Source organism: Hypomesus transpacificus, chromosome 18 (assembly GCF_021917145.1).
Source record: "Hypomesus transpacificus isolate Combined female chromosome 18, fHypTra1, whole genome shotgun sequence".
Lineage (NCBI taxonomy): Eukaryota > Metazoa > Chordata > Actinopteri > Osmeriformes > Osmeridae > Hypomesus > Hypomesus transpacificus.
In genome coordinates this window covers 6,772,230-6,789,423 of record NC_061077.1, presented here as the reverse complement: position 1 = coordinate 6,789,423, position 17,194 = coordinate 6,772,230, and the positions used below count along the sequence as shown (strand labels likewise).

Here is a 17,194-nt window from a genome sequence, read left to right as displayed (position 1 = left end):
TAGGCGGAGAGAATGTTAGACCTTAATCGCAAGATATCTATAATGAATTTATGAGTCGGTTAAATTGTTTTAATTTTGTATTATAAGCTTTTCAAAAAACGACTCTGTTGGCAAAAATACCAAAATACCAAACAATTCGAATCCAAACTGTCGAATCTGCAAAAAAAACAAACATGTAAAACAACCAACAGCTTAAAGCTGCGATGGTAACCTTATTAAAATGTATTCAAATGACTAACAGCACTCGTAATTATTGTCTAAACTTCCACACTTTTCTTCAGCTCAAGTTTGATTGACAGTGGTTTCACAAAATTAGACAAGGAGAAAGGTCCACTTCGCAGAAAGTGATTGACTGGGACAGGACAATGGACTGCTCAAAAAAAAATGAAATTGACATTCCACTGGCACTGAGCTGTCTGTGTTGCTATACTATTCAGAGGACTTTATTAGCTTACACAACATGTTTATAGGTGACAAACGTTTGTCTTTTTACTGAAAAAACGTACCTTTTGTACCTTTCATTTGTAAATTGGCATATCATTCAACTTCAAATATCTCATAAAAAATAGGGACCTTAAGATTTCATTAACAAAAACTGAATGTTTGTGCAATAGCCTAGTCATATTACAAAATAAAGTCAAGGTGATACCTTTGCATATACATTTCTCAAGACAAACAGAAAGATGTTCAGGATAACTGAAATGCCTTTACTAAAAAAGCAACTTGTAACAGCTGTCAGATTTACAGCCTTTCCACCTACCCAAACAAACAGCATGACAAAAACAAACAAACAAAAACAATGTGCAATATATCAGACTGCTTTATCTAGGACATTAAACCGGTGGACACAACTAATGGCAATGCCCTGATAAAATGCCTTTGTCAGGGCATAATCTTTCGTGCACCAGAAACGACCCTAAAATGTGTAAAAAAATCTTGCTTTACATGATGTTTCACAAAACGTCTCTTTATAAAACACATACAACCATGTACTGACCAAACTAAGTTATTGTATAACATAATTTTTTTTTTTTTGAAATCAGTGCTCAGGCTAGGAAAACAGGTATTCCCCTTTCCTTTTAAAACACCACATCAAAATAAAGTGTCAAATGTGCAAATAATACTAATGTCTTGAGCGACCTCCTTCAAAAGCATGATGCTCCTCGTGTGCTGGAACAGAAAAACATTGATCTGATCAGATTACAGTTGATGATGATTGTATTCAATTACAGAAACTCACAATCATTACAATGTAAAGGTGCAAAGAAAATACTCACGCTTATAAAATACTGCTTTAAAAGAAATTTGAGGAAGAAGTTCATAAATTCTTCCTAGGATGTTTGCTTCATTGGCAAAAGAAGCATTTCCATTCCAGACCTGAACTACATCCTCTCTGTCACGCACACTGACACTAACCCCAACAACTTCATCTTCTGCAAAATAAACAAGGAGACACATTTCAGAAAATAGACCAAAATGAAACATTCAGTAACATATATTTAAATTTGTATATTTTGTGTTTTAGCATACAATACTTTGGGTTCCAAAATACGGTCTTCTTATGGTTCACGAAACCAAAACAGACTGAAGACTGACAAGAAAACGATGCTTTTCCACACTTACCTGAAGCACAGTAATCTGTAAATTGCTCCCCAATGGTGGCCAATAGTAACTCTTTCCACACAGCTGGCTGGATACAAAAAGGGGGATATAACTGAATGTGACTTACACCGCATACCAACAATTAGAAAAAATACATACTTTTTTACATTTAAAGTCCATTGTGCAAGCAAGTCTGATAAAAGTTTGCATCTGGACTATGAGCATTACAATAAGATAAGATAAATGCCACTTCACCAACACTAGAAAAGAAGAGGAGGGTAGAAAATACAATGCTGCTTTCACTCTTAGACCGACATTTATAAATATAAATATTATATTTATAATAAGCAGAGTCAATTTAATTTTGTGGGTTATTTTTTATCACACTGACTGTGCTGTCTTTGGGTACTTTCATCTTCCAAACTCCTCCTTTAGCATTGCTTTCTTCTTCCCTGTATGAGGAGAAAGGAAATATGAAGAGTGTAAGAGAGTTTGGAGGGGGGGGGGGGGGGGGGGGGGGGTAATTGAAACAGTAAAATGTTCTATGCTCAGTCACCAAAGTGGTCTTCTCTCTCCTCTCATTAAATGATAGCTGCATCTCAGTGGTAGGCTGGCCACTCCAGGTATGTTGTTGTACACTCTCCAAAAGCACTATACAAATAGAAAGTGGCAGAACAATTGTGTCACTTATGGGTACATTGCATTTGCAGTTACCAAATTATTACTGTGATGCAACCTGCCATGTTTACCTGGACAGTTTGCACTGTGTAGATTTTTTTCAAATTTGATTCACATTCTGCTGCTGTGGTTCCTGGTAGGGATCTGGACGCCAATACAAACAGAAAGAATCAGTAATTTAAATACAAGGGTTAACTGTTTGTACAGGATACGTTTTTGCACTGGAGTTCTCTCAGTCAACTAAAAGCTAATAAATAATACAACATTAACGTGTGACTATAATACAACAGCCACTGGACAGAGATGGTTAACGTTTGACTGTAAATTGTGCTCATCCTACAGTAGTGCTTGGAGTGAGATCAGGTGACAGCCTATTAGTAAACAACACTGACCCCCTCTGAACTTATAAACAGATGTAGGGTACAGAGGACATGTTACTCACTGCTGCAAATAGGTCAAGTCCGTGACTGTCAAGTGAACTCTCAGTACACAAAAGCAGATCATTATAAACACACTAAAGACCTCCATTTTCCAACAGCGACAGGTACATAAACCTTAGCAACAGGCTTAAAAATGTCACGAAGGTTTTTGTCGATTTAGGATGACACAGTGTATCTCCATCTTAAAATCAAAACAATGGATCAACAACTCCTTATCCGCAGACATGATGAGCTCGCGCTGATTTATGGGAACTAGACAGACTCTCCTTTGTTTAGCAAGGAACCAATTAACCCACTATTTGAGTCCCAAACTTATGTCAAATGGAGCTAGGACCTTACCTGTCGAGCCAGAAAGTCCATGGAGAATGCAAGGGAAGCGTTGTGCCGTGGCTTTCATCGCTGTTTATGATTTCCAATTCTCTTTCTTCAATATGGATGTTGAGGTCCTGAGACTTTACCAAACTGTTTGGACTTGATGTGCTCAAATGCATGTTAGCAGCAGCAGGGACTGCCATAACAGTGATTAAAAAACACAATTTGGTTTCTTTACCGGAGAGACCTCTTCCACCTTTGTGAAAGGCTAGTTCTTCTGCTGCTGCTGACTCATTCGCCGCTTCACCGGCCTGCCGCCACCACAACAACAGATGACGTAGCATATGAATTGCGTTTACGTTCTACGGCTCCTCAGCGCTCTCGTTAAATCAGTCGCTGGTGGACTGCATGTTCCTTTAATATAAAAAAAAATATTAAAACAGTTTCGTATGTAAGAAAACAAAATACGTGTACATATTGGGCTGAAGTAGGCCTACCACAGCTACCAGCGAAAAAGAGGAACAGCAACACTATACATAGGTCTATGTGGATGTCTCTTGTCAGTGGAGGCCAGCAGAACGTGTCATTTATTTGAAACTTTTACAGACAGATGCAGCATGCATATGTATCATACATTGAAATATGTATATTTGTAATATATGCTAACCTAAATACACTGTGTGTAACAAGTTAAAGTCTGTAAAATGCCTGGACACACATTTCTGCAATCGATAAAGCTGCCATAAGGCATGATGAGTCGCACCAGCTTTTTTTTTATCAGAACTTCAGTACCAACGTTACAGGAAAAGCAAATACGCTATTTTTTGTCGTAAAACGGATACTGTATACTTAAATTATGGCTGCTTGGCTATGAAAGTCCGGTGGCATGGAACGAGTTCGTTCTAGAAATTCCTCGCACCCGTGACATAAACCGAGAGCGCATTGACGCTACTGTTGCAGAGAATATCTAATAAAGAGAGAACTGGTTGCAGTTCCACTCAAGTTCCATATGAGGGCGCTAACGATCGAGTGCAGAATGAATGGAGGTCTATGGACCTATACCCCTCAAAGTCCACTTTTCTCAGGATATAATTTTTTGTCTAGTAATTTGAATTCTGAAATCGAAAGGGGAGGCAAAACAAATACACACCACTGGGTGTTAGATTTTTTTTAAAGTCGCCTTTCTGTTCTAAAAAGCCTTTGAAAATGGCATTGATGTCATACACATCTACGACCAGAGCTACTGCTTGACGACAAGTTCTGGTTACTTCCACTTTACTCTCGAGGCATCGACAACACAGCTGACAGGTTAGGCTCTCCCTGTCAATACACATGCTAGAAAGAGTTTTGGCTTGCTAATGTTGTTGCTAATGTTGCTAATGCTCTGACATTCTGGTTCTGCTTCGGATGCCATCAAGCGGGATCTCTGGTCGTAGTCAGTCCTTCACTAACCAATCAACATTCTTTAGCAGAATGCTAGCGTGTTATGGGCAACAACGACTTACCCTGTAAGAAATCGAAAGGACATAAGTACTCGTTCATTCAACTTTTGACCTGTAATCCATGTTGAACATGCAAAAACTATAATCAAATCTGAGATTTATCAACAACAATCAGGCGAAAGAGGCAAATTTAGCCGTTTAGCTCCATAGACTCCCATTCAACATGCACTCGACCGCGATCACTCCCAGTGGAACTCTGGTGGAACTGCAACAAAATTCGGTACAATGGGGATTAATAGGGAGTGGGCAGGCTCTCCTTAAACAGGCTCTGACTGTTGTCTTGTGCGCTTCCTGTCGCTGACGGTGGAGCAGGGGACATTTGCAGTTAGCCAGCCACAAACATGGAGATCGACACAGTTTTGGAAGCTTTTAAAGGTCAGTTGATGTTATTATGTGTTACAATTATTATAATGTTGTTTTGCTTCAATGTTAAATTGTACAGAAGCGTTCCATCCCATTTTAGTCTCATAAACACAAGCTTGCTATCATCGACTACGCAACCCGGCTAGAAATGCTACTAGCTAGCTCCAACTGTGTTAGCTAGCTCGCTAGGTAGCTAGCCATTTCCTGCCTAACTTGTTATGTACTGTACATTATTTCATTTGTGATTGTGCACAGACTTCGAGAAGAAAGGGGAGAGAGAGACATGTCCTGTCTTGGATCAGTTATTGTGCCATGTCGCCAAAACGGGAGAAACTATGTGAGTCTCACGAGACACCAACAGAAAATCTACTGTATGTTAATTGAGCTAGTAGCTATGAAACCTATTAATAACGTGCTATCAAGCTGTCTAACGTTAGCCAAGCTAGCTAGTTAGTGAGATACCATGCGATGTATGCAGACACATAGGTCACTGTCTTTATCTAGCCATAACTGTTTCCCCTGTGCTCTTGGAACAAATGCCTGTTGCACACCAAGGCCCAGTTTACCAGACAATGGATTAAGCCTAGTGCTTGACTAAAAACTTTTTAAATTGAGATTTTCATTGAATTTTTATCTTACTTTAGGACTAGACTCAATCCATGTCTGGGAAACTGGGCCTAAGAGTTACAGGGGTACTTGTTGTTCTGACAGCACTGATGACAGACCACCATTGAATACAAAAGGCTGATTATTGGTTGGAGGAACACAATCTTTTCGGTCAATTTACATTGATCGCGTTTCTATGTTCTGGCAGGATTCCATGGACACAGTTTAAGAGTTACTTCTTGTTTAAACTTGAAAGAGTTATGGATGATTTTCAATCATCAACGCCAGATCAACGAAGCCCTGCTAATCCCAATGTAGAGTACATTCCTTTCAAAGAGATGAAGGAAAGGATTTTAAAAATTGTGGATGGATACAATGGGTGAGTACGGCATACAATATGGTAGACACATAACAATGGAAATATTGTTCATTTAACCGCAAATCTAGTTTCAGGTGACCAAGACAGTTGTCACAAGAGATACAAATGCAAACTAATCATATATGCATTGGGAAATGTATAGGGTGAGCTGTTAATCCAAAGAGTATCCACACCACTCCTCAAGCTATCAACACGGTCTATTCCCCATAATGGGTTGATTTATTTTATTATCTTTTTCAGGATTCCATTTACTATCCAACGTCTGTGTGAACTTCTCACTGAGCCCAAGAAGAACTACACAGGAACAGACAAGTTCCTCAGAGGGGTTGAGAAGGTGAACACTTCTTACATGAAGTTCAAAAGTCTTTTCCCAAACATTTTCTCTTAGGACCCTTGAAAAACATGGACAAGTTTGTATTGAAGGAGCATAGTTTTAAAAGTAATCAAGACTAGTGATGAAATATGACAAATATATTACCCTTTGTGTGTAACCGAGAGGAATTGGTTAAACTCACTCCTCAATATAAATGCCACCCAACCATGCCATCGCTGTTTGCCAGTGTAGCTGGATAAAGCGGTGTTTATGATCAGTTGTGTGGGTCAAAGGACACAAGATCATATCCCGCATAGGGTGAGTAAGGAAGCAACATTGACAAGCAATACAAAGACAAGTGACATGCAGAATGTCACACTGTAACATGTTCACGGTATTGTCAAATATATATATATATTTTTTATATCTGACTGTGTGTTGCAGAATGTTATGGTGGTCAGCTGTGTGTGTCCTACCTCTGAGTAAGTATCAACTGTCACATGGTGAATACATAGTCATTTGAAATGTACATTACTGTTGTGATGTGCTTTTTTAACTGTTCATCAACAGATACCTTTCAAAAGTAGTCTGTATGTTGTTTCTGTCTACCTTTTTGAAAGAAAAAATGGGTCAACCAGTATAAACAGAATGAATGGAGTGATGTTCCCCGACAACTCATCTCTTTATTCAGACAGGTGAGAGCCGCATACCTAAAAAATAAATGTATTTCAAAAATATAATGTTGCTGTTTTAAATGAGGATGGGACGCTCCAATGATTGCTTGATGCGTGTGTTATTTTATGGAGCTAAGAAATAAAGAGGGAGGGCAAAGTGGGTTCAGTGACACATGCCACTCTGCTGATCTATCAGAAGAAATGGATGGGATTTCACCTCACTTTTACCAATTGTACTCTCTCCGTAATGTAGAAATGTAAATGGACCAGGCACCCCAAGGCCATTCAGTCGACCAAAGCTTTCCATATCCTCCTCTCTTTCTACTAATGGTCTGCCTGACTGCTCGGATAACAAAGGGACAAGCTCAGGACAGGGAGAGAAGCACATTGGGTAAGTGGAACTAGCATTTGTGTTTTAAAGTTACAAAAGCTAGTTGGTGCAAATAGATACTTGATTCAATAGACATTATGCATTGAATGTGTTGCTTTGATTGTCTCTGTAGTGTATCGTCATTATCAGAAGGGGAAAGCCCCCACAGCAGTTTGGTGAAGAATAAGCATGCAGATGACGAGGATGCCATGGAGGCAGATGGACACGAAGTCAAGAGGCTGAAATTTGACAACGATGAAGAGGAAAATGAGGAGGAAGAGAGGGAGTCATCCTGTCCTGCACGTCCAGAAAGCTCAACCGACACACCAGAGTCATCGACAGATGCTGAAGTGGAACAGGGTAACCCTGCTAATGTGGTAACAGGAGAGGATCATAGTAAGTAGTTTTGCAGTAATTGTGATTATTTGTCTTACCCAATGATAATTGGGTAAACAATTTTGGGTGTTATTCAGTAGAACTGAATGTTGTCCTTCCTCTCTCAGTGCCCACCAGCACGCAGACTGAGTCCCAAGATGAGGAGGAAGAGACTGGAGATGGAGAGGCTGTTGCCGCTCATAGCCAAAAGAGTGACTGCACCTCAGAGCAGTCGGGGAAGAATCTGAGCCTGAATGAGCAGGAAGATGGGCCAAGCGGAGACCCAGTAAGCAGCAGCTGTGGGGACAGTACGACCAGTGACCAGCTTCTCCCCGCCTCTCCCAGTAGTACTGCTGAGTCCTCAGCAGAGGGCGCTACAGAGGCCAGCTCAGAGAGCCCAGAGACTGCAGGAGAGGAGGCCATGGAACAGGACTGAACCTGGGCCACCTGACTGATTAGACACTGTATTATATACCACCAAGGAGATCCCTGTAACACTGTGGACCTGTCATCTCCCAGGACAGGTGAGGGGTAGAGGGGGTTTCACCAAGGGCCTCACAGGATTTTGGCTCCAACCTCTCTCCTCTTGTGTTCTATGACCCAACGTTCCTGCAGCCACACATCACTTTGTTTTATAAAACTGGAAGTTTATCATTTATACCAAGACTTCGAATGCTCTTTGAATTAATTCACACAGTTATGTTTTAAGGCCTTTTGATTCCCAATACTTTACTATTTTTGTCACTGTCTCTTTAACCTTTTCAGACATTTTAGCAGGTTTTTTAGATGTATGCTTGGTTGACAATTTTGCATGGTGTCATTAAGACATTTATTGTTTTGGCTATCACTGATGTGAATGTCATCTTGGCCCACTTTAGTCTAAACTAGGTCTGTGGGCTTGTAGTATGACATGGGTCTATTACCATCAGATTATGATGCAAAGATTATCAGTAATAGACTATTTTGTCATAGTTTTGTTTCTGTATTTTGAAACTAAAATATGAAGGACAAGCCAAGACATGGCATCTTTATGGTTTCTTTGTTACTTTGCTAATTGGATTGGCTTTAGCATCAGCTTTCACTGCAAGTTTATAAATATCTTCTAAAAGTAAATATATAAATATGATATTAAAAAAAAATCAAAACATTATTGACCATCAAAAAAACAGCACTAAATGCTGAAGTGATTGAGGTGTAGGTCTTTTGCTTTCACCCAAGATGTTCTTTGTTGGTTATCATATATTTACCATGTTTCTGCAACCCCTTTTTGATATTTAGGATTTTTTCAATTTCTGTAAAGTCAATTTTGTAGATTGATATGTTCACTGCCTTTGTAATACATATCTTGGATGCTTGGGCTTGCAACACAATTTCATATGCAGCAATAAATGCTAACATTTTAAGTGTGGTACATGCTTACTATGTATCTAGAAAGATGTATCTTTTGGCAACTATGAATAAAGTTTTTTTAATACTGGTTTATCACTTTAAAGCTACCCTTCAGTTTACATAGAAAAGGTTCTCTCAAATATTTTATATTATAAAAGCAAATCAATTTTTATTTAATTGCTCTTCATAAGACTGAGGTCAAAGGTACTTATCCTTATAAAACCTGATGTCAGTGGGTTATCTGACCTGAGAAGGTACTGGTCCAGGGCATATATTCACTTGTAAACTTATTTATTAAAGGACAAAGTGGACAATGTTTGACTTCCCACTCTGATAAATAGTGTTACGAATCCCAGTATTTAATTTTAAGAGTTGGGAGAGGATTATTATATTCTGATTACAATTATGACAGCAGTAGGTGGCAGGTAAAAATGTATTTGGTGGTGGAAAAGATATCTAAGTTTGTTATACATTGTGTAAATGGTTAATGTGTGGAACACTTATGGCATTTTGGGATGTGACTGAAGAAAGCAAATCAACGGGTGGCATGAGAGTCAATATAAATAGCTTTGACACCTTGGGCACAGAAGGTTTGAAGGATAACCAAATGCTTGGCTTGAATGAGTCATCGGCTTTGCAAATAACATGGTGCATCCCATAATGGGGATGTTGTATAACTAATCTAGTCATGGCTGTAAGTAACCTGGGACTGGGCTTCGGACGTACAAAGGAGGTCAAGTCTCACCAGGACCATGATCATTGATAATTGCATACCTACATTCTGGAATAGATGTGTAAAAAGATAGGAACGTTTTCTTGTTGTGAAATGTTTTGCTGAATGCAGATGATTAACACTGCAGAGTGTTACCCACTCTGTATACACAAAGTGCATTGGGTATTGTCTTTGAAACAGAGCTATACAACAGGTGGGTTTGCCAACTCATTAAAGCAATGATGACCAAATTGCAACCAAAGGAACAGCTTGCATGGACCGGATCTGATGTCCTTGTCCTCCTTCCAACACATACATATTTATGCTTGAACACAAGGTGTGATTTATCTACCTGTTTATCAACCATTTTGCATGAAATGTTTGAATTAACTTTATTTATCCTCCATCTGGCAGGTTCTGGCGACAAATATTCTAGATTGGAAGGATCTACTGCTTTCATTCGCACTGAAGAAATTAACAGTACAGACTGAGGACTTGCACAGAGGCTAATCTCAATATGATCCCAGTCAGACTAATTGAATCAGACATTGGTGTTTATTGATAATCCATAGACCATGTGACTTATAACAACCTTGTCTCATCTCACACGTCTTAAAATATTCCATCACATTCAGTGATTTTACTGAGCAGGGGACCAAAATCAAGCAGTAATACTTATCGGGATATAACTGGAGCAAAGAAATGTGTGGATCACCTGCAGAATAGAGTTTCTTTATCTTAATGATGCAATTGGTGTAACATTGTAACATGAGAGAGAAATTCTTCACCTCAAGTGTGTAACTGAAGATGAGAGACAATATCTGAATAGTATTATTGCAGTGTTCTGGAACTATATCCAAGATGGGTCAACGTCTGAGTGAAGAAAGTGACTCAGACCAAGAAATTAAAGTGGCTGAGTTGCAGGAATGGTATAAGAAGTTTGTGGTGGAATGTCCAAGTGGCACTCTCTTCATGCATGAGTTCAAGAGCTTTTTTGGTGTAACTGACAACAAGGAAGCAGCAGATTATATTGAGAACATGTTTCGCGCCTTTGACAAGAATGGGGTAAGTGTAATTGCTGTGAGAGGGCCAACCTAACAAGAAGGTTTAAAATGAAAAATACGTTGTTTCTAATTTTGCATAATTGTTCCTGTGTCCTTTCGTTTGCACAGGACAACACAATAGATTTTCTTGAATATGTTGCAGCCTTGAACCTTGTCTTGAGAGGTAAGCTGGAACACAAGCTAAAATGGACATTCAAAATGTATGACAAGGATGGAAGTGGCTGTATCGACAAGACTGAACTTCTTGAGATTGTAGAGGTACTGACAGGAGTTTTGCAGTTTTGGTTAATTAGCAACAATTTGTAATTTTCATTAATTGTCAATGATATGGGTGGGTCTTGACTACCATTTGACATCTAGTCTCTCCGCCTTGGTCCTTGTTGTGTATGGAGAACACTTTTAAACATTAATCATAGTAATTACAGACAGTTTCTTGCCAGTCAATAATCTGATTTATCTGTATTTCTTGTTCTACCTCCTCACCTCCACCCCCTCAGTCTATTTACCGGCTGAAAAAAGCCTGTCATGGAGAACTAGATGAAGAATGCCATCTTCTGACTCCAGACCAGGTGGTTGACCGGATATTTGAGCTTGTGGATGAAAACGGTGATGGTAAGAGTTGTCTTTGACACATATTGCAGTTGTTTCTATCTTCCTGGCCAAAAATCATGATTCTAACCCTGTCTCCTCACTCAGGGGAACTCTCTCTGGATGAGTTCATTGATGGGGCACGGAGGGACAAGTGGGTGATGAAGATGCTGCAAATGGATGTAAACCCTGGTGACTGGATCAGTGAGAGACGGAAGAGCGACTAAGAAATTCCTGGAATATAGACTGTTATGTCAAGGGCAAATCGACTAGCCGACCTAAGGCCGACCTAGCCCTGTCCTAATCAGCCCTGGGCCTCCCCTCTTCTCATCCTTTAATCTGTATTCACATAACATATCTGTGTAATAGTTACCCAGGCAGGTCTTGTTTTATAACTTGTTTCATTTCATCTTTTCATATTTTAATTAGTATTTGATATCTACTTTGTTTGTGTGTGTTTGTGTGTGTTCTTCATAACATTTTATTTACAGTATTTTCAGTGTATGAACTGTAAAATTAATATATTATTTAGTGCGATATTGTATGGTACTGTATGCTGTTACTCAATAACCAGAGACAAGCTAAACATTGCAAAGTCCCTTTGCAATGACATTTAGCTTGTGTTTAATGAGGTCAAAGGGATTGTGTATCCCTTGCTGGGATTTGATGGTTACAAATGTTGAAATGTTTCACTGTTATTTTACAAAAGTTATTCTAGGCCTCTACAGTAGGTAATATGCTGTGGGCTATTTTTGACCCTTGATAATCTTTTGCTGTTATCCTAAAATGTATCTTGTACGTGCATTTTTTTAATGTAAAATGTACTTTTGAAGTTTAATAAACACAACTGATGACTTGGGAGTGTTAATAACTTTAGGCTATGTGTGAATGGAGGTGTAGCTTGGTAAAGGTACACGAGAAGGGCATTTTAATCGAAACCAAATCACCCTCCAATAGGGGGCGATACTGCAGTAATAGTTATATTGTACATTGCAAAGAAATATCAGTGAAGAAAGACTCTGCTGTTATTGAATGTATGTGACTGTAAAAAATCAGCCAAATAGTTATTTACGTTGAATGAATATCATTGCAGCTACGCTTGCCATTCTGGAAGTGTATTGTGGAATTAATCTAATCATCATTATATCTGCTATTTTATCGTGTAAACGTTAATGACGTGTTTGACTGGCTTAGTATCTCGGTACTTGAACACTTCACTGGTTGTTTGCTAGAGCTAATCATCTTAAAATGTTAGCGAAGCTAACTAGATAAACCTCGTGCACATGCAGATTCATTTATATCTTCTGAAGGTGCACATGACACTTCACTTGCCTGGAGCCCCCTGTCCGTTGAGTTAGGATTACTAGCTAGCTAAATGTCAACTGACACTGAGCAACCATCCAGCTCCAGAAACAAGGTAAGGTCGCAAAGTGTGCAGAGTTCCTCTAGGCTGATGCCAAATACGTGTTTTTAACATGTGTCAGAATTTACGGCAGAAAGTACTTGACACAGTTCTACTGATGTAGGCTTGTTCATGTTTAATGCTGAAGAAAGTAATGCTGCCCTCTTCTGATAAGGTTGCAAAAAGCAGCTGGAAACTACTACATGTCGAGGGCGACTTGTTTTCCTCCCCGGAAGATGAGGCACTAGCCCACTGTATCAGCGAGGATTGCCGCATGGGTGCTGGCATTGCTGTCATGTTCAAAAAGAAATTTGGCGGAGTAGAGGACCTGAAGAAACAAAGTGAGTTTGGGTCTGAATGGAGACTTGTAAAGACCACGTGTGAGATGTCTAAAATACATACAATGTCAAAACAATCTTTTACAGAAAAGGAGCCTGGACATTGTGCTGTATTAAAAAGAGACAAACGTTTTGTATACTACTTGGTAAGGACTTGATAGTCAGATTGGCTTGATGGTAGATCCGACAAAAAGGAATTTAATGTTGTATGCTATTGCAGATTACTAAGGCCAAGGCCAGCCAAAAGCCCTCATACAAAAGCCTCAATATGAGCCTGGAGGACATGAGGTCTCAGTGTATTCAACATGGGGTAACCAAGATATCTATGCCGCGGTGAGTAATCTCTTTTAAAGACAAGGTTTCATGCTAACATATTTGTTAAGTAACAACATTGATAACAAAACCCCTAAGTAGTTTTAACGTTTTGGTTAAACAACTGTTTTGGTTTATCTTTATCTGGAAAGAATTGGCTGTGGCCTTGATCGACTAAAATGGGAGAAAGTGTCTGAGATTCTGCATCAGGTCTTCCAACACACAGACATCTGCATCACTGTGTACACCCTTCCTGAGAAACCAGAAGCCAAGGGGAAACCACATCTACAATAGATACATTTGTCAACAAATTCAAGAATTAACTTTCTATCTGCAGGGGCGTTTGGATTTGTCTTCCATATCAATTTTGTGTATGTATAATTTTATTTTTTATAATGAAGGCAATTGTGTTATGAGCATTGAATCAAGGATGTGTCAAACTAACTACGCATACGGGGTATATCTTTTGACAGTTTTGCTTAGGAATAGTTGCACAATGAACACTAGAATTTTTTTATTTTTTATTGTGTCCTCTATTTTGTCATTTGTTTTCCACAAAATAAATAAATATGCTTGTATTTACACACAATTATTTTGTTTCAAGGATTGAATATGTAAATACTACACTGTAACCTGTTTGTATACTTTCAGAATATAAATATATATATTTTTTAAGTACATATAATTTTTGTTCTTATGCACAGTGCCTGTGCCTCAGCCGGTTAGGCGCACACACACACAGATTCCTGGAACTCGACATTGAAAGTGCACATTGCCCGTGATGAAGTAGGTGACTCACACAGACTCCTGGAATTATAGATGGGGCACAGTGCTTGTGATGCAGTCGGTAAAATGTCAGTGACACACATTTCTGGAATTAAAGAGTAGTGTCTGTGATGCAGCAGGTGATGACAGTTGTTGTTGGTTTTGGGACCTACATTAATCACAATTGAAATTCTCAAAAGTACATGTTCAACTTCCACATCATCTAGTCACTTACGCACATCAAAAAGCTATTTCTCATTATTTTAAATAAATTGTTAGTGATCTGGTACAATCATGAAAAGTATGTTGCCAACAATTGTCTGCTGTTTCCTACATTATCAATTGCACAAGTCATGTTGATAAGTATACTTTTGTGTATTTTCTGTTAGATTGTCTTATATTTTGCCCTAAAATACCACTATAAAACCACACAGAAAGACACACAGAGATTCCTTGCATTATAGTATAGATAAAATCCATCTGGCCTGGCGTGTGAATGCATGATGCCTTAAGTGGGACAGATCAGGTTTATGCTCTTTGTTAGACAATTAAGAGTTCATAGTAGGCCATCCATCATTGGTTATTATTACCACAACCTGCTAATTCAAGCATACAGCTGCTGCAGATTTGTTCAAGGTATTATATGATGTGATATTGATCTGTGCTTTATACTCCATAGCTGCTGAGACAATGGAGGCAGTGGCAGTTGTGAGGGATGGGCATGGGGGTAGGGAATCAGACACCACAAAGTCAAGCTCACACATCCATTTGCTGTGGGATGGTAAAGCCCTTTTGTGACATTATATACCTGTGAAGCCTGTGATTCTAAAGCCCCTGGTCGACTTTTGGGTGATTGAAAAAGAAAGAATGAAAAATGGTCAATCACATACCACAAAAGTAATTATATTAATATTGGACACACATCTAGACAGTCCAGTGATGGAAGTGTTCTACTGGTATAGGGGAGAGAAGTCTTTCCCCCTCCCACTCTCCCTTGGGGCACCTTCAATAATTCATGAGGAAAAGGCATTAGCTGCTGCGCACACTGCGGCTGCTTTTCTCCCTCTGTATTGAGACTATGCTTCGGCATCACTTCATACAACCCCCTCTTCCCATCCCCCCTTGCCTGGAAATTAGAACTGCACACTGCAGCAGAGCTAACCCTAGGATCTCTTACTTTAATCTGACCTGCATGCTTTGACACCTTGTTATGGCGTGGTACTGTACAAGCAATATTCCCCATACTGTGCCTCAAATCTTTCCATCCACAGCACCGCTTTATCTGTCTGTGTCCCGTGCGGTCGTCCCGTTTGTCCTAGCTACTCCACCTCATTGTATTTCTACCTTAAGCTCTCCCTGACGATTCTTCACACTGCCTTTTTCTCTCACATGTTCCCTCCTCCCCCTTCCAACTCCAATCCCCCCTCCCTTTTTTTTACGCGCTGCGTATGAAATTGCAGAGCTCAGCATACTTCTCTACGTGCATTTACGAGGGGAAAAAAAGAGGAGAGAGAAGCTGGACGGGAGGGGTTCTCATGCACCATGTAACTGCCCGCTTCCAATTAAACAAGGGGGCTTATGTTATTGAAGAGCAGCTCAGCCAATGAGGACGCAGTGCAGGAAAAGCTAACAGGGAAAAAGCAGCATAGCGAGTGGGCATGAAAAAAACTACCGTGCCTATGTGTGTAGTTTTCATCCCTCCCCAGAGCAGATCCTTATCAATTTGCTACTCCAGTCTTGGGGTGCATGTGAATGTGTGTGTGTGAATCTGTGATAGTCAAAGTGAACAGAAAGGACTGAGGTGTAAAGGTGTGTCTTGTGGACTATGCTGTAGTCCAGAATAATTTATTCTAAGACTGGAAATAAGAGACATTAATTTTGAGGGATTCATTCTTTTTCTCTTTATCTCAAAGTGTCCTGCAGCCACTGGAGAAGTTACAACAGAGAGGAACACTCTGCACACAAGGTAAGCAGCTGATTGTCATATCTACTTTTGGGCTAGGAGGTTTGGAAGTTTTTGTTATATTAGGTTGTCCTTTTTCGTTATATTTGTGAATCGTGAATGTACTGTATATGTATGTTACATTCTTTATCTTTCTTTAATATTCTTGCACTTTTTGTATTGTTAATGGTTGACAGGAAAGGAATGGAATAAGGACAGGGAGAAAGCATAGCCAGTGATAGTCAGTGACAGTGATAGCGAGAGGAAGGAAGGAAGGGAGGGAGAAAGGGGGTTAGAGCGGGACTCCCTGATGCTTCCAGGCAAGTTTCTCTGCACACGGTTCTCTAGTGCTGCAGTATCCCATTACATCGCAGCCCTGTCGCTGAGCTGCCTCAGCATCCACCCCACACAATGCACTAAGCACAGTCATGGATCTCAGCCTCTTACACTGGGGACAGAACAAACTTCAAGTTTAACAAATGATGTGGACTGAGCCACATCCTACAAAAGAATATTTGTTGTTCTTGTGTATATGATGTAGATCAGATGGAAGAAACATACCACAATCTGCATGGCTCAGTGTGGTACAGTGTCAGGGGTTTGTTCTAATCATCTTAACATATGAAGGGATCTTCAGTGGGGTGGGATTTTGGGTTGCTTAGATAACACTTAAAGTTGGCCTGAATGGGGTAGAGCTGGCTGAGTCTTGATTGGGTCATCTGCTGTTGAAGGACTTCCCCAAGTCTTTGCCTGCAGCACCAGTTACCCTCTGCTGGTCAGGGGGGTTACTCTGGGCTGTAAAAAGAGGGCGTTCATACAGCCTTCATTATCGCAGGGGTATACTAAGTTAAAGCTGAGTATATTTTTTATGTGGGAAGGGGCTTGTGGTTTACTGCAGTAGGTTGTGACATTAGATGTATGTATATTTCCTCAATACTGTTTTCTGCTGGACATTTTGGTTTACACCAAGTGTGTTCATACTTTGTGGGGGAGGGTAGCAATGTCCTTTTGTGGTACTCTGACCTTCACATCCCCCATATTCAAGAATTTACTATGGCCAGCAGTGGG

At 39.7% G+C, this 17,194-nt stretch overlaps 5 protein-coding genes across 7 annotated transcripts in view; 4 read left to right on the top strand and 1 right to left on the bottom strand.

The window, feature by feature from the left end:
- Positions 1–85: 85 nt before the first annotated feature.
- Positions 86–3,978, bottom strand: LOC124480577 (eukaryotic translation initiation factor 4E type 3-like). Its single transcript, XM_047040046.1, has 8 exons — positions 3,751–3,978; positions 3,060–3,446; positions 2,352–2,424; positions 2,159–2,253; positions 1,994–2,054; positions 1,624–1,690; positions 1,278–1,433; positions 86–1,170 (listed from the first exon to the last, which is right to left on the bottom strand). The coding sequence occupies exons 2-8, from the start codon at positions 3,374–3,376 to the stop codon at positions 1,124–1,126; spliced, it is 816 nt and encodes a 271-aa protein (XP_046896002.1). The 5' UTR covers positions 3,377–3,446; positions 3,751–3,978; the 3' UTR covers positions 86–1,123.
- Positions 3,979–4,798: 820 nt separating this feature from the next.
- LOC124480952 (serine/threonine-protein phosphatase 4 regulatory subunit 2-A-like) lies at positions 4,799–9,091 on the top strand. The gene is made up of 9 exons (XM_047040632.1): positions 4,799–4,909; positions 5,153–5,234; positions 5,712–5,882; positions 6,123–6,216; positions 6,640–6,677; positions 6,816–6,890; positions 7,123–7,260; positions 7,373–7,635; positions 7,743–9,091. Exons 1-9 carry the CDS (start codon positions 4,876–4,878, stop codon positions 8,048–8,050), a joined length of 1,203 nt encoding a protein of 400 aa, XP_046896588.1. The 5' UTR covers positions 4,799–4,875; the 3' UTR covers positions 8,051–9,091.
- Positions 9,092–10,561: 1,470 nt separating this feature from the next.
- Positions 10,562–12,062, top strand: guca1b (guanylate cyclase activator 1B). Its single transcript, XM_047040390.1, has 4 exons — positions 10,562–10,780; positions 10,888–11,037; positions 11,277–11,391; positions 11,476–12,062. Exons 1-4 carry the CDS (start codon positions 10,577–10,579, stop codon positions 11,592–11,594), a joined length of 588 nt encoding a protein of 195 aa, XP_046896346.1. The 5' UTR covers positions 10,562–10,576; the 3' UTR covers positions 11,595–12,062.
- A 282-nt stretch (positions 12,063–12,344) lies between these two features.
- oard1 (O-acyl-ADP-ribose deacylase 1) lies at positions 12,345–14,156 on the top strand. Of its 3 annotated transcripts, XM_047040172.1 has the most exons (6): positions 12,345–12,401; positions 12,678–12,784; positions 12,945–13,110; positions 13,195–13,253; positions 13,328–13,440; positions 13,572–14,152. In XM_047040172.1, exons 2-6 carry the CDS (start codon positions 12,743–12,745, stop codon positions 13,711–13,713), a joined length of 522 nt encoding a protein of 173 aa, XP_046896128.1. In that variant the 5' UTR covers positions 12,345–12,401; positions 12,678–12,742; the 3' UTR covers positions 13,714–14,152. The 3 variants fall into 3 exon arrangements, with proteins under 3 accessions (XP_046896128.1, XP_046896127.1, XP_046896126.1); XM_047040171.1 differs by having other exon boundaries at positions 12,945–13,253; positions 13,572–14,156; XM_047040170.1 differs by having other exon boundaries at positions 12,366–12,784; positions 12,945–13,253; positions 13,572–14,156.
- Positions 14,157–15,855: 1,699 nt separating this feature from the next.
- The window catches only part of LOC124480448 (synaptotagmin-2-like), a 40,055-nt gene continuing 38,716 nt past the window's right edge, over positions 15,856–17,194 (top strand). Inside the window, exons 1-2 of the mRNA XM_047039772.1 lie at positions 15,856–15,993; positions 16,098–16,150. The gene's annotated coding sequence lies outside the window, so the exon portion shown is untranslated. The remainder of the gene's footprint in view (positions 15,994–16,097; positions 16,151–17,194) is intronic.